Source organism: Dreissena polymorpha, chromosome 8 (assembly GCF_020536995.1).
Source record: "Dreissena polymorpha isolate Duluth1 chromosome 8, UMN_Dpol_1.0, whole genome shotgun sequence".
NCBI classification, from domain to species: Eukaryota; Metazoa; Mollusca; class Bivalvia; order Myida; family Dreissenidae; genus Dreissena; species Dreissena polymorpha.
Genome location: NC_068362.1, coordinates 54,406,060 through 54,420,387, shown reverse-complemented (window position 1 = coordinate 54,420,387; position 14,328 = coordinate 54,406,060). Strand labels below are relative to the sequence as shown.

At 35.9% G+C, this 14,328-nt stretch overlaps 1 protein-coding gene across 1 annotated transcript in view; it reads left to right on the top strand.

Moving 5' to 3' along the window:
* Positions 1–14,328, top strand: part of LOC127840953 (pentatricopeptide repeat domain-containing protein 3, mitochondrial-like) — a 59,458-nt gene that overhangs the window by 26,008 nt on the left and 19,122 nt on the right. Inside the window, exons 11-15 of the mRNA XM_052369417.1 lie at positions 1,565–1,642; positions 2,002–2,097; positions 4,457–4,485; positions 6,176–6,282; positions 11,307–11,388. Of these exons, the coding sequence (XP_052225377.1) occupies positions 1,565–1,642; positions 2,002–2,097; positions 4,457–4,485; positions 6,176–6,282; positions 11,307–11,388 (392 nt within the window). The remainder of the gene's footprint in view (positions 1–1,564; positions 1,643–2,001; positions 2,098–4,456; positions 4,486–6,175; positions 6,283–11,306; positions 11,389–14,328) is intronic.

Genomic DNA, 14,328 nt, shown 5'->3' with positions numbered 1-14,328 from the left:
TAACAACAGATACAACTGGCTCTATATCATTATGAAATAGTTCATGAATTCTGAGAATAAAATCGTTTTATCAAACCGAGAATGTTTTGTTTTTTGTCCACATTTTGACGTCATAATTGTGAATATTCTATATTGCACATTTTTATGCCCCCGGTAGGGTGGCATATAGCAGTTGAACTGTCCGTCAGTATGTCAGTATGTGTGTATGTCAGTCTGTCCGTCCGTCCGAAAAAAAAACTAACGTTGGCCATATATATATTTTTTATTATTTCAAAGCGGCGCAATAGGGGGTATTGTGTTTCTGACGAACACATCTCTTGTTTATTACCAAGCATGATATTACAGTTGGTTAAAACATTGTTTACTGTCATAACTTTGAATGGCCCTTAAATCAAGAGTTTGATACCCCCTTTGGTTTTCTTTCTTTCTGACTTTTCTTCTTTATTTCTATCAGAGTTCTCTATTTGATTTATATCATATTAGATTAACTAAATGAATATTTTTTTGTAATGTGCTTTTATGTAACAAAAATCGTCATACCCATGATCTATTTCACCTATACAATCTTCACAATCATTTAATCTTCTTTTTCCTTGCTAAAGTCCTTTTAAATTAATCGTGTATAAAGTTTGGAGACTAATTGCTCTTTATTTCCTGGCATGAAGTCCATGAGGACTAAAATCAATAGAACTAGTTAATACTTTGTGCAAATTTTGGTCTGTGATAAATTCAACAATCAAATCATTGCGCATTATTCCATTATAAAGCACATGAATACTTGCTTTCTCACCCCACGCTTAACAATTGTTATTTGGGCTAAGTTTGTAGAGACTTTATGTGTGTATTCTAATGGGCTTTTGTGACAAAATATTCTTTGTCTTGAAAATTGAGAATACTACTTTAGCATCATAGTGTATTTAAATTTACCTGATGGTTGGAAACATACACATACTAGGTGTGCAAAGCAAAAGTGAACATGAGACCTGAAGATTTTTTCTACAATATTATATAGCTGTAGGATAAATCTGTCCTATTATCATTTAGAGGTCTTACACTATTCAAATAATAATAGCAGCCTTAGTATTTATGTATACTTGAATGTGCCAGTCATGATCTGGTATTTCATGTCAGCGATTCTTTTCCTTCTTTATAAAGTACCTGTAATAGGTACCTACCCACTTGAGAAATGACTACATAATTTCCAGTTGCTGTGTGAAAAATTCCCAAAATGCCGGAAAATATCGTCAATGTTGTTCCAAAAGTGCAGTATCTGCAAGTGAAAAAATAAAATAAGCACTGAAACTGGACATTTCAAGCTAAAATGCATGAAAATGAGTATTAGAAATGTTTTGTGCAATTAATACAAAGCAATAAAAAGGACACATAATTCCCAATCTGAAGATTTCATGACGCTAATTTTCCCAATATCATATTTTTTTCCCAATGGGCGGTATTGGTATTTTTCGCAATTAGGAACAAAAAGATCTCTGCATGTGTTCTTGATTGTGTCAGTCATGATCTGGCAATGTTTTGTCAGCACTCATTTTCTGTTATACTGCTACAGAGCCTTCACTTGAGACGTGGTCACTTGTGCTGGACACCCTGATAGTTATGAACAAGGAATCTGGATTCTGGTCAACAGGTAGGACATGGGGGTCCCTCACATTGAGCCTTGCAGGAGGAAAGCTGGGCTTAATGCATGCACAGTTAGCGCAGGCTAAAACTGTGCTTAATGCATGTGCAGTCAGCACAGGCTTATCAGGGACAACACTGTTCGACTAACTGGATGTTGGTATACAAGAAACATCCTTTAAATGTAAAATACCATTAAAGCTGAAAGCATGATCCTGATAACTTTGTGCAACTGTACCCAAAATATTGATATTTTAAATTTGGAGACAAAGTTAGAGACAAATTATACTATCAATTCACTGAGGTATAAGTTCTTTGGTTAAGGATTCAACAATACTAACAATCTCATCCTTGGTTTCTGCGTTTCAGTACAGAGGAACCACGAGCCTGCCAAAGACATCCTGGAGATTGTGGAGTATCTTAAGAAACAGAGCCCTGAGAAAGTGGTGATGGACCACCTAGGAGGTTGGTACTGTGATAACAGGGTTGAATGAGTTGTGTTCTGAGAAAACTGGGCATAATGCATGTGCGTAAAGTGTCGTCCCAGATGAGCCTGTGCAGTCCGCACAGGCTAATCAGGGATGACACTTTCTGCTTTTATGAAATTTTTCGTTTAAATGAAGTCTCTTCTTATTAAAAAAACAATTTAGGTGGAAAGTGTCATCCCTGATTAGCCTGTGGGGACTGCACAGGCTAATTTGGGATGACACTTTACGCACATGCATTATGCCCAGTTTTCTCAGAACAGGACTAACAGGGTTGAATGGTTGTTTTCTTCTCAAGACTACAGTTCTGAAAATTGTATTGGCTCATTTAAACTACTGAGTGGATTTAACTCACATAATAACAGCTTAACCTTTCCCACTCAGAAGCAAAGTGAAAATGGCTATGTGCAAACATAATAAAACCAGAACAGCCTGCGAGTTTCGTCTTTAAAACTTGAATCTAGTAAGAAAGGTCTTTAATTTAATTTAACTTTCTAAGTGAATTACTCTTTCTGGCTGGTATATTTGTCTGTGTCTGAACATGTGTCATGCAGCCGTGGGTATCATTGACATATCTACTTCATGCTTCAACCCTTTACCAGTTAGATACGTATTTTGACGCATTTGTAGTCCCTTAGAAAGTTACATTAATACTGAAGAGCAGCAAACAGCACAAAACCTGAACAGACTGCGAGTTACCTGCAGGCTGTTCTGGTTACCGTAATTACTCTATGTTTTCGGAAACTCTAAGTTTTCGGACACCCCTTTTTTTTTTTAGCAAAAATAATTATTTTTCGTGACTCTTAATTTTCGGCCACACAAGTTGTCGTCCATAATTAATGTCTCTAAGTTTTCGGACAGTATATTTTACAGCGCTATTTTACCAAATTTCGGTCCTGTTTTCGATATCTAATGACACTTCGATCATGGGGTTTTACAACCAGATTAACATCATAAAACATGGCAGGTGCAATGTCTGAGGGCAACGGACCATTACATTTGCGTATTGTGTAAATAACCTTGTAAACCGGTATTAAACAATGGTATCGCCTGATAGCATAAGCGTTATGGCAATTTCCAGGGGTAGTGCCAAATAACAGTTCAATTATCTACCGCAATTGTACTACCCCTTCTCAGTAAAATAACTGTGACAAATACTAAAGGCTTCAAAGTTTGATGAATATTATTGTAAGTTTTATGAACAATGGAAGGTATTAGACAACAACTATCGGAAATGAACAAACAAAGAATTCATAGTTTGCTTTTTTATTGCGTTAATTACAGGTTCATACTAGCGAGTATCGGTACATCACATGCTCATCTTTGAACTCGTTGGTCAAAGTACAACCTTGTAGTAACTTTCTGTCAAATAAATTAAGCATTTAAAATTATTTAAAATGCAGTGAAAACATATTTAACTGTAATTTATACTATACGGCATGGTATTTTACAAGTGCATGCTATGACCAATAGTCGTTGATACAATTGACGCTATTTTCGGACACTTCAATTTTCGACTCTTAGTTTTAGGACACCTGTATTTTGTGAATATTTTTCGTATCTAAGTTTTTGGACACAATTTTTTAAAATTATTTTTAAGTGTCCGAAAACATAGAGTTATTACGGTAATGCGGTTTGCACATAGCCATTTTCACTTTGCTTTTTAGTCAGAAAGGGTTAAAGCCATACACCTTGCCTCAAACTTTGAAATTAAATACATGTTAATCAATACATAGATGCAATTTAAAAGTGTGCAAAATTGTCTTTAAATCTATAGCCTAGTTAGCAAGTAATTTATTATTCTTCAAACGGTACTGCTTTTAAAACCTATAGTAGGATTTCTAGACTTATACGTCCATTCATTTCGACAAACGTGATTATTTTAAAGTTTTAAAGCACAAAAAAGATGGATTTCTTCATTGTAATCACCAGTTATATTCTTATTGGCATAGATAAAATTAAATCTTTAGCCTAGTTAGCAAGTAATTTATTATTTTTCAAACTGTACTGCTTTTAAAACCAAAAGAAGGATTTCTAGATGTATACGTCCATTTCGACAAACGCGATTATTTTTAAGTTTCAAAGTGCAAAAAAGACGGATTTCTACCTTGATACCACCAGATATATTCTAATTGGCATAGATAGAATATGTTTCTTATTTATACTTAGAGTTACTATGCCAAATAAGGTGTGTGGCTTTAATGACATGTTTCTACATCTGAAAATTATCTGACTGCTTAATATAACATTTAAAATAAAATTTATCTTTTTTTTATGCTATTTAATTCATATGAGAATTTCTACATAATAATAATCTCATTGTTGTTTTTCTTTTTCAGAAAACTTTTTCACAAAAGCCATGAGCTATGTAAGTATTTTTGTTATTAAATAAAATGAAGCATTATTTTTATTGACATTAATTTACTGCTTTATTAGCCTTTATTGCTCTTTTTAATTCTTAACCACGTAACACGGACCTTCATTCCAGAAATAAGATGTCAAGCTTTACAAGCTAACATTTCTATGTCCTCATACTTGTAACATTTGCTTCTCTGGCTCGTTAAATTGTAATCACGCTTCTAAAATTGCCAAAAGTGTTGTTGTTTCATGTTAACAACCACATATTAACCCTTTCAGTGCGGGAACCGAATTTTGAAGGCCTTTGCAAACAGTTTGGATCCAGATGAGACGCCACAGAACGTGGCGTCTCATCAGGATCCAAACTGTTTGCTATTTTGATAGTATTTGAAAAAAAAATGAAGAAAATGCTAATTTTAGAAATTCAGCAGACGACATTTTAGCAGACGACAAATATCCCAGCATGCAAAGGGTTAAAGAGGTGTAATTTAACCTGACTAAAACAATTGAGCCTCATTCTGGGGAAACAGGGCTTAATACATGTGCGTAAGGAGATTTTCCCACCCTCTGGGAATGGGGCTGGGTCTCTTTAGATTGGTGAAAATTGCATCGCTTTGACTGAAATTGGGTATTATGTATTGTAACAAATACTTCAAAATTGAGAATGAAGTTTTTTCATGTCCCCCACCATTATAGTAGGGGACATATTGTTTTTGCCCTGTCTGTTGGATTGTTTGTTGGTTTGTTTGTTTGCCCCAACTTTAATATTTGCCATACATTTTGCAATATTGAAGACAGCAACTTGATATTTGGCATGCATGTGTATCTCATAGAGCTGCACATTTTGAGTGGTGAAAGGTCATGGTCAAGGTCATCCTTCAAGGTCAAAGGTCATATATATGGGGACATAGTGTTTTTATAAAAACACATGGCTTGTTTTAATATATTTTTTAAGGTTTAAATATAGTGCTGGTTGGGAGATAAACTAAAAGATTTTTTTTAATGGTAGGGAAATCTACAATTGGGCAAGTCCCTTTTGATCAAATATATACTTTTTATGCCCCCAGATCAAATGATCGGGGTTATATTGTTTTTGGCCTGTCTGTCTGTCTGTCTGGTTGTCATGTGCCTGTCTGTCCAAAAACTTAACCTTGGTCATAACTTTTGCAATATTGAAGATAGCAAATTGATATTTGGCATTGTACACCATTGGATAATAACAGAGTTATGGCTCTTTGTATCTTGAAAAAATGTTTTTTTGTGTCTGGAGCCATATCTTGGAAGTGCTTTGGAGGATTTCATTGAAACTGGGTATTAGTATATATGGATAAGAGGATGATGCACGCCAAATGGCATTGTACACCATTGGATAATAATAGAGTTATGCCTCTTTGTATCTTGAAAAATGCTTTTTTTGTGTGTCCGGAGCCATATCTTGGAATTGCTATTTGCTTTGACGGATTTTATTGAAACTGGGTATGAGTATATATATGGATAAGAGGATGATGCACGTTAGCGTTGTCCATCTGTCCAGAAAACTGTTTGTGTCCAGAAGTATTTTGGAGGGGGATATCAATTCAAAGAATTTGCTTGTTTCAATTGGAATGGGCCCCTTAAATGGCCCTGATTTTGAACAAAAAACCGATGTAAAGTGTCATCTTGATTGATCATATGCCTTTACTACTGGTGCATGCTTTCAGTTAAGTCGACGGTACATAGTAGAGGCAGCCAAGGTCCTGTTTGAACTGCGAGAGTCCATGGGACTTAGATATGTGACCACAGACCTGCACATGGAGAACAATTACTAGTAAGTCACAGTAGCTGCCAGGGGTAAGTTGTATAATGGGTCCTAAGTCAGTAGTAATGAAGTAGAAAATATATGAGCCATGCTGTGTGAAAAGGGGTTTTAATGCATGTGCATAAAGTGTCGTCCCAGATTAGCCTGTGCAGGTTGCACAGGCTAATCAGGGACAACACTTTCTGCCTAAACTTGATTTTTCTTGAGAAGAGACTTTCTTTAAACAAAATATATCATAAATCATCCCTGATTAGCCTGTGCATCTGGGACGACACTTTACGCACATGCATTAAACCCCCTTTTCGAAGAGCATGCCTCATATCTGGTTTTTCATGGGTTTGAGATACGTGATAACTGACCTGAAGATGGAGTGATAATAGTGAGTTAACCCATTTATGCCTAGTGGACTCTCCCATCCTATTAAATTGGATCAATTTATTTCCAAAATTAGGGATGTCTAGTATATTTATTTCTATACTTAGAATATTTCGTACAGAAATTCTTTTAAGCAAACAGCGCAGACCCTGATGAGAAGCCGCATCATGCGGCTTCTCATCTGGGTCTACGCTGTTTGCCAGGGCCTTTTTTTTCTAGACGCTAGGCATAGATGGGTTAAATAGGGAACAGGGGCCAGATTTATGATGATTCTTAAGCCATTTGTTACTGAAATTGATAATGAATCAAAATAGACATTCATATCTTTTTTTTAAATAGGTCAAGAGTTATATGTCTGTGCCAAATTGCTCAGAACTGTAACGGCCAGTTTGGATTATAGTCTGTTAACTTCAGACTGTAACAAAATTGTTTTTTGAAAGCTAATTAATTATCACACAGAGGCAATCTATTCCAGCATACAAATTTGTTTACAATAACACATATATTAACGATTAACCCATTTATGCCTAGCATCTAGAAAAAAAGACCTTGGCAAACAGCGTAGACCCAGATGAGACGCCGCATGATGCGGCATCTCATTTGAGTCTGCGCTGTTTGCTTAAAGGAATTTCTGTAAGAAATATTCTAAATATAGAAATAAATAAACTACACATCACTCATTTTGGAACTAAATTGATCCAATTTAGAAGGATGGCCCACTAGGCATAAATGGGTTAATGAAGCATTGTGTGAGTCATTTTCTGATGGGATTGTGGAAAATTCATGATTATGTCAACCCATGAAGTCAATCAACTGCAATGAAACTATGTTTGCAAATGACTGTACTTTATCATACCACCGCATTGATATCTGCCTGATATAACGTTGCCTGATACATGTAGATTGTTTTATATCATGGTCAACAGGAAGTTCTTATATCAGTCATGTGTTGAGGATGGTCTTATTACTGGGAATCAACTATAAAGTAATCATTTTTAGCTCGACTATTATATATGAAATATATATAGAGGAGCTATCCTACTCACCCCGGCGTTGGCGTTGACGTTAGGGTTGGCGTGCAAATGTTAATGTTTGCATACTACCCCAAATATTTTCAATGTCCCTTGACATATTGCTTTCATATTTTGCATACTTGTTTACCAACATGACCCCAACCTATAAACAAGAGCAGACAACTCTATCAAGCATTTTGACAGAATTATTGCCCCTTTTATACTTAGAATATGCATATTATTGATAATTCTATGTTAAAGTTTGTGTACTACCCCAAATATTTCCTATGTCCTTTGACATATTGCTTTTATATTTTGCATACTTCTTTACCAACATCACCCCAATCCATAAACAAGAGCAGACAACTATATCAAGCATTTTGACAGAATTATGGCCCCTTTTATACTTAGATAATTGAACATTTTGCTTAAATTGCCATAACTTCTTTATTTATGATCAGATTTTATTAATACTTTGACAAAACAACACTTACCTGAATACCACAATGGATTCCACCCAAACAATACCCCACGCCCCCCCCAAGATTCCCTGCCCCCCCCCCCACTCCCACCCCCCCACAATTTTTGTTTGTCCTTTTTTTATTTTTGAAAGATCATCTAATAAATGACCACACCCCACATTATACCCCCCTCTCAACCCCCCCTACCCCCCCGCCCCCCATTTTTTTTTTCCTTATTTTAATTTTGAAACATCATCTAATAAATGACCACACCCCACATTACACCCCCCTCTCAACCCCCCTACCCCCCCCCACTACCCCCCCCCACCAATTTTATTTTTGTTTTCCTTTTTTTTATTTTTGAAAGATCGTCTAATAAATTATTGAATATGAACAATTTCCCCATGATGGCTTACGTTATACTGTCAAGCACTCGAATAGTCGAGCGCGCTGTCCTCTGACAGCTCTTTTTAGTAAAATCTAATCAGATTCAACAAAACAAACAATTTGATACCAAGATGTAATTTATTTTAAACACAAAATGCAACACAAACAGCAAACAACATTTTTTACAAATATTAAGCGGACGTGCTCATGACATCATTATTAACACGTCAAACGACAAAAGTCATATTTTTTCCCGCTCAAACTGCAGCCTTTTAGCGATTTTTTCATTAATTCTTTAAAATCAGGGACGTAGAAGTATGATAAACAGAAAAACATGTTACTGCCTAATCTTTTTGTAATATATCAGGCTCGGCACGAATAAAATAACAGCTCAGCAAGCCTCGCCGTTATTATCCCCCACCATAGGCGGAGGGATATTGTTTTGGCGTTGTCCGTCCGTCTTTCCGTCCGTCCGGCACTTTTGGAAGTGCTTTGGCGAATTTCATTGAAACTTGGTATGAGTATATATATGTGGATAAAGGTATGATGCACGCTAAATGGCATTGTACACCATCGGATAATAAAGGAGTTATGGCCCTTTGTATCTTGAAAAAATGCTTTTTTGTGTGTCCGGAGCCATATCTTGTAAGTGCTTTGACGGATTTCATTGAAACTTGGTATATATATGGATAAGAGGATGATGCATGTTGGCGTTTTCCATCTGTCCAGAAAACTTTTGTGTCCAGAAGTATATTGGCGGGGGATATAAATTCAACGAATTTGCTTATATTATTCTAAGCCTTGCCTGATATATTACAAAAAGATCAGACAGTAACCTGTTATTCTCAATATATGGTCCTGTAAATTAACAGTGAAACAGTAACAGTCTTTTCTTTATTATTTGGAACAACAGATTTTTTAAAAGAAGCAACAGATAATGCTGGGGGTCTAGGCGGCCGCCAAGGCAGCGTCCTGGTAGGTGGTTCAGGGGGGCAAAGCCCTCTGAGAAAAAAATGAATATGCAACTTTTGCTAATAGAAATCAGTGCTCTGGCTGAAACTAATATTAATATTGTAGTAATTAATATGACAGGTCCAATTACAGACAATTTAGATTTTTGCCCATGTAATAAATTTATGAGATGAAAATTGTCCTCTGTACCATTACATTGGCAAAACGAAGTAATAATGTAAGAAGCTTTCAATCCTTACTTAATTTAAAACTGGATCTATATGGGAAAAAAAACGCAACAAAGAAAAAAAAAACTTCAAACAAGGGTGATTGTGGAAAACTATAAAAAGTTCAATTCTGATAATGCGGAAAACTTACCCTCTTTTCAGCGGTAAAACCATAACAACAAACGGCACTAAGAAAAGTAACAACAATCGTGAACGAAGCCGATCTAAAACAGCGCAAAAAAGATAAAGAGAACCAAAACAAATATAACAGATAGTTATTGAACAATAACTAACAATATAAACAGGCAGAAAAATCAACTGTGTAATTTTCTTTCTAACCAGATTTAGCTTAAAATCTGAAATCTAAAAGGTTCATTATTCTTTTCTTTCCAGTATCAGACTCCATGCTGAATTTACATCAGTTACTGTTACAACGCTTCTGATTAGCTCTTTCGTTTCATACTGACGAATCGTCACCGATGTTTCATAAAAACGGTGCGGTGTGACACCACTAAATTTATTTCACTATTGGATAAAAAACAACCGATTTTTCGAGATTTTCAACCGATGATATGGATTGCCAATCGGTTAATAATGAAAACACTGAGTAACCACAAATGGAGCAAATATTTGTTTTCTAATTTTAACGAAATTACCCCTTTGAGGTTTGTTAGATTGCTCTCCCTTTTTATGCCCCCTTTCGAAGAAAAGGGGGTATATAGTTTTCGTACTGTCCGTCTGTCACACTTCGTGTCCGCTCTCTAATTCAAATAGTTTTCATCCGATCTTAATGAAACTTGGTCAGAAGTTGTATCTAGACAATATCTAGGTCAAGTTTGAATATGGGTCATGCCGGGTCAAAAACTAGGTCAAGGGGTCGAAAAAACAAATCCAAGGGAAGTAGTAAGCTTTAAATGGACATAATTATCTGACCTGCTAAATTATATCTTTTTGTTAAATTAATCAAAGCCGCGCAGTAGAAGGTCACCCTTCAAGGTCTAAGGTCAAAAATACAAATCCAAGGGAAGTAATAAGCTTAAAAGGGAGATAATTATTCATTATTGAATATAGCAACTTGATATTTGGCATGCATGTGTATCTCATTGAGCTGCACATTTTGAGTGGTGAATCAACAGTCACGGTAGTGGCTCTTTATTATTTGCTACTAAAAATAGAGATTTGTTAGAGACAATTATTTTCAAGGGAAGTAATTTATATAATTATAAATCTCAGATTATATATTTCCTTACCAAGAATTTAAGTTCTTTCAACAGTTACTGTACAGATTTTTTATTTTGATTATTTATAACTCAAATGATGGATTTGTCAAAGTTTTATTTTAAATGATATAATTATCATTTCTTTCCTGTACTAATTTGTGAATGGTAGGATTCATTAAACCACAGGCCTTGGTTGTCAGTGATGTCTGACTTGGTCATTTTTGACTGTCTACAGACCCCCCCCCCCCCCTCCCGGTTAGATTAGACAAAATCCAAGGGAAGTAATAAGCTTTAAAGGGAGATGATTTCTATACCTGCCAAATGATAAATATAAATGTTATTTCAAAGCGGCGCAGTAGGGGGCATTGTGTTTCTGACAAACACATCTCTTGTTTTCAGTGAAGCGTTCTTTCTACTTCTGATTAAAGAAGAGACCCTAGAGGTTGCCATGGACTACTATGTGAAGTACATCCGCAATGGGGTGAGTAGAATATAGGGCTGTTTAAGCATGTGCGAAAAGAAGTGTCTTTCCTGATAAGCCTGTGTTGACTGCATAGGCTATTCAGGGACGACACTATCCAAACTGCACTGGCCAATCTGGGATCACACCCTTTGCATGCTGGGAAATTTGTCGTCTGCTAAAATGTCGTCTGCAGAATTTCTAAAATTAGCATTTTCTTCGATTTTTTTTCAAAGAATACTATCAGAATAGCAAACAGTTTGGATCCAGATGAGATGCCACGTTCTGTGGCGTCTCATCTGGATCCAAACTGTTTGCAAAGGCCTTCAAAATTCGGTTCCCGCACTGAAAGAGTTAACACACATGCATTTAGCCCAGTTTTCCCACAACTAGGCTCATATGGACTTGTGTTAGATGTTCATATTGATTGTTGCAGAAAGATTACATGTGACCTATGAGTTTGTGATTTAAAATATTGTTTTCATCGAGCCAAAAAAGATTGACAAGTTATTTACAATGCCTTTTTGAAAACTGATTTTGTTATTTCCCTTTTAATTAAATAGCTACATTATTTTCAAGCAAGATTTTTCAGTGGAAATAAATGTACACCATTGTTTGTGAATTAAAACATTAGTTCATTTAAAAGTCATCCTACGGCTATTAATTATATGAAACATTTGTGCTCTTTTCAAACAGTAAAAAAAGGTTTTGGTTGTTGTCCCCAGATTTATTCCATTATGAGTGAAACAGAGTTATGGTTTTTTGAAAGATTCAGTTTAATAAGGTTGTTTACTGTTCATTTAATCATCAATATTTTTAGCTCATCTATTTTTTTAAGAAAAATTATGAGCTATTGTCATCACCTTGGCGTCGGCGTCGGCGTCCGGTTGAGTTGTTAAGTTTTGCGTTTAGGTCCACTTTTCTCATAAAGTATCAATGCTATTGCATTCAAACTTGGTACACTTACTAACTATCATGAGGGGACTGGGCAGGCAAAGTTAGATAACTCTGGCTTGCATTTTGACAGAATTATGTGCCCTTTTTATACTTAGAAAATTGAAAATTTTGGTTAAGTTTTGTGTTTAGGTCCATTTTATTCCTTAAGTATCAAAGCTATTGCTTTCATACTTGCAACACTTACTAACTATCATAAGGGGACTGTGCAGGCAAAGTTATGTAACTCTGATTGGCATTTTGACAGAATTATGTGCCCTGTTTATACTTATAAAATTGAAAATTTGGTCAAGTTTTGTGTTTAGGTCCACTTTTTTCCTAAAGTATCAAAGCTATTGCTTTCATACTTGCAACACTTACTTACTATCGTAAGGGGACTGTGCAGGCAAAGTTATGTAACTCTGACTGGCATTTTGATGGAATTATGGGCCCTTTATACTTGAAAATTTGGTTAAGTTTTGTGTTTTGGTCCACTTTACCCCTAAAGTATCATAGATATTGCTTTCATACTTGGAACACTCGCAAACTATCTTAAGGGGACAGTAAAGGACAAGTTGCATAACTCTGGTTGTCATTTTTACGGAATTATGGCCCTTTTTTGACAAAGTAACTTTGAATATATGGTTACATTTTGCGTTTAGATCCACTTTACTTCTAGATCCACTTTACTTCTAAAGTATCAAGGCTATTGCTTTCAAACTTCAAATACTTTCATACTATCATGAGGGTACTGTACCTGGCAAGTTGAATTTTACCTTGACCTTTGAATGACCTTGACTCCCCCCCCCCCCGATGTTTTTTTATTTTTTTAAGATCATCCAATAAATGACCACCACACCCTAACACTATACCCCCCCCCAATTTTTTTTTATTCCCCCGGTAGGGTGGCATTTGCAGTTGAACTGTCCGTCAGTATGTCAGTGTGTCAGTATGTCAGTCAGTCTGTCCGTCTGTCCGAAAAAAAAATAACATTGGCCATAACTTTTTCACTATTGAAGATAGCAACTTGATATTTGGCATGCATGTGTATCTAATGGAGCTTCACATTTTGAGTGGTGAAAGGTCAAGGTCATTCTTGAAGGTCAAATGCCAAATTTATGGCGTCTGTGCGTCCGAAAACTTTAACATTGGCCATAACTTTTTCAATATTGAAGATAGCAACTTGATATTTGGCATGCAGGTGTATCTCATGGAGCTTAACATTTTGAGTGGTGAAAGGTGAAGGTCAAGGTCATCCTTCAAGGTCAAATGTCAAATATATGGTGTCCGTCAGTCTGAAAGCTTTAAAATTGGCCATAACTTTTTTAATATTGAAGATAGCAACTTGATATTTGGCATGCAATAGTATCTCATGAAGCTGCACATTTTGAGTGGTGGAAGTTCAAGGTCAAGGTCATCCTTCAAGGTCAAAAAAAATAAAATTTCAAAGTGGCCTTCTCATGAAGCTGCACATTTTGAGTGGTGGAAGTTCAAGGTCTAGGTCATCCTTTAAGGTCAAGGTCATCCTTCAAGGTCAAAGGTCAATTTTTTTTATTCAAAGCGGCGTTATCATGAAGCTGCACATTTTGAGTGGTGGAAGTTCAAGGTCGTGGCCATCCTTCAAGGTCAAAAAAATAAATATTTTTTTTTCAAAGTGGCGTTTTCATAAAGCTGCACATTTTGAGTGCTGGAAGTTCAAGGTCAAGGTCATTCTTCAAGGTCAAGGTCATCCTTCAAGGTCAAAGGTCACAAAACACAAATATTTATTTTTATTATTTTATTTTTGAAATACCGTCCAACCATCCCACCCAAGAATCCCCCCCCCCCCCGCCGATTTTTTTTGTTGCATTTTTGCATTTTTGGAAGATAATGTAATAAATGACCACACCTAACACTAAACACCCCTCTCCACTCCACCCCTCCCTCCTTTGTGATTGAAATTGAGATAGGTCCCTACACCTTTAAAAAGAAAAATAGATGAGCAGTCTGCACCCGCAAGGCGGTGCTCTTGTTTAATTTGTTGGAACT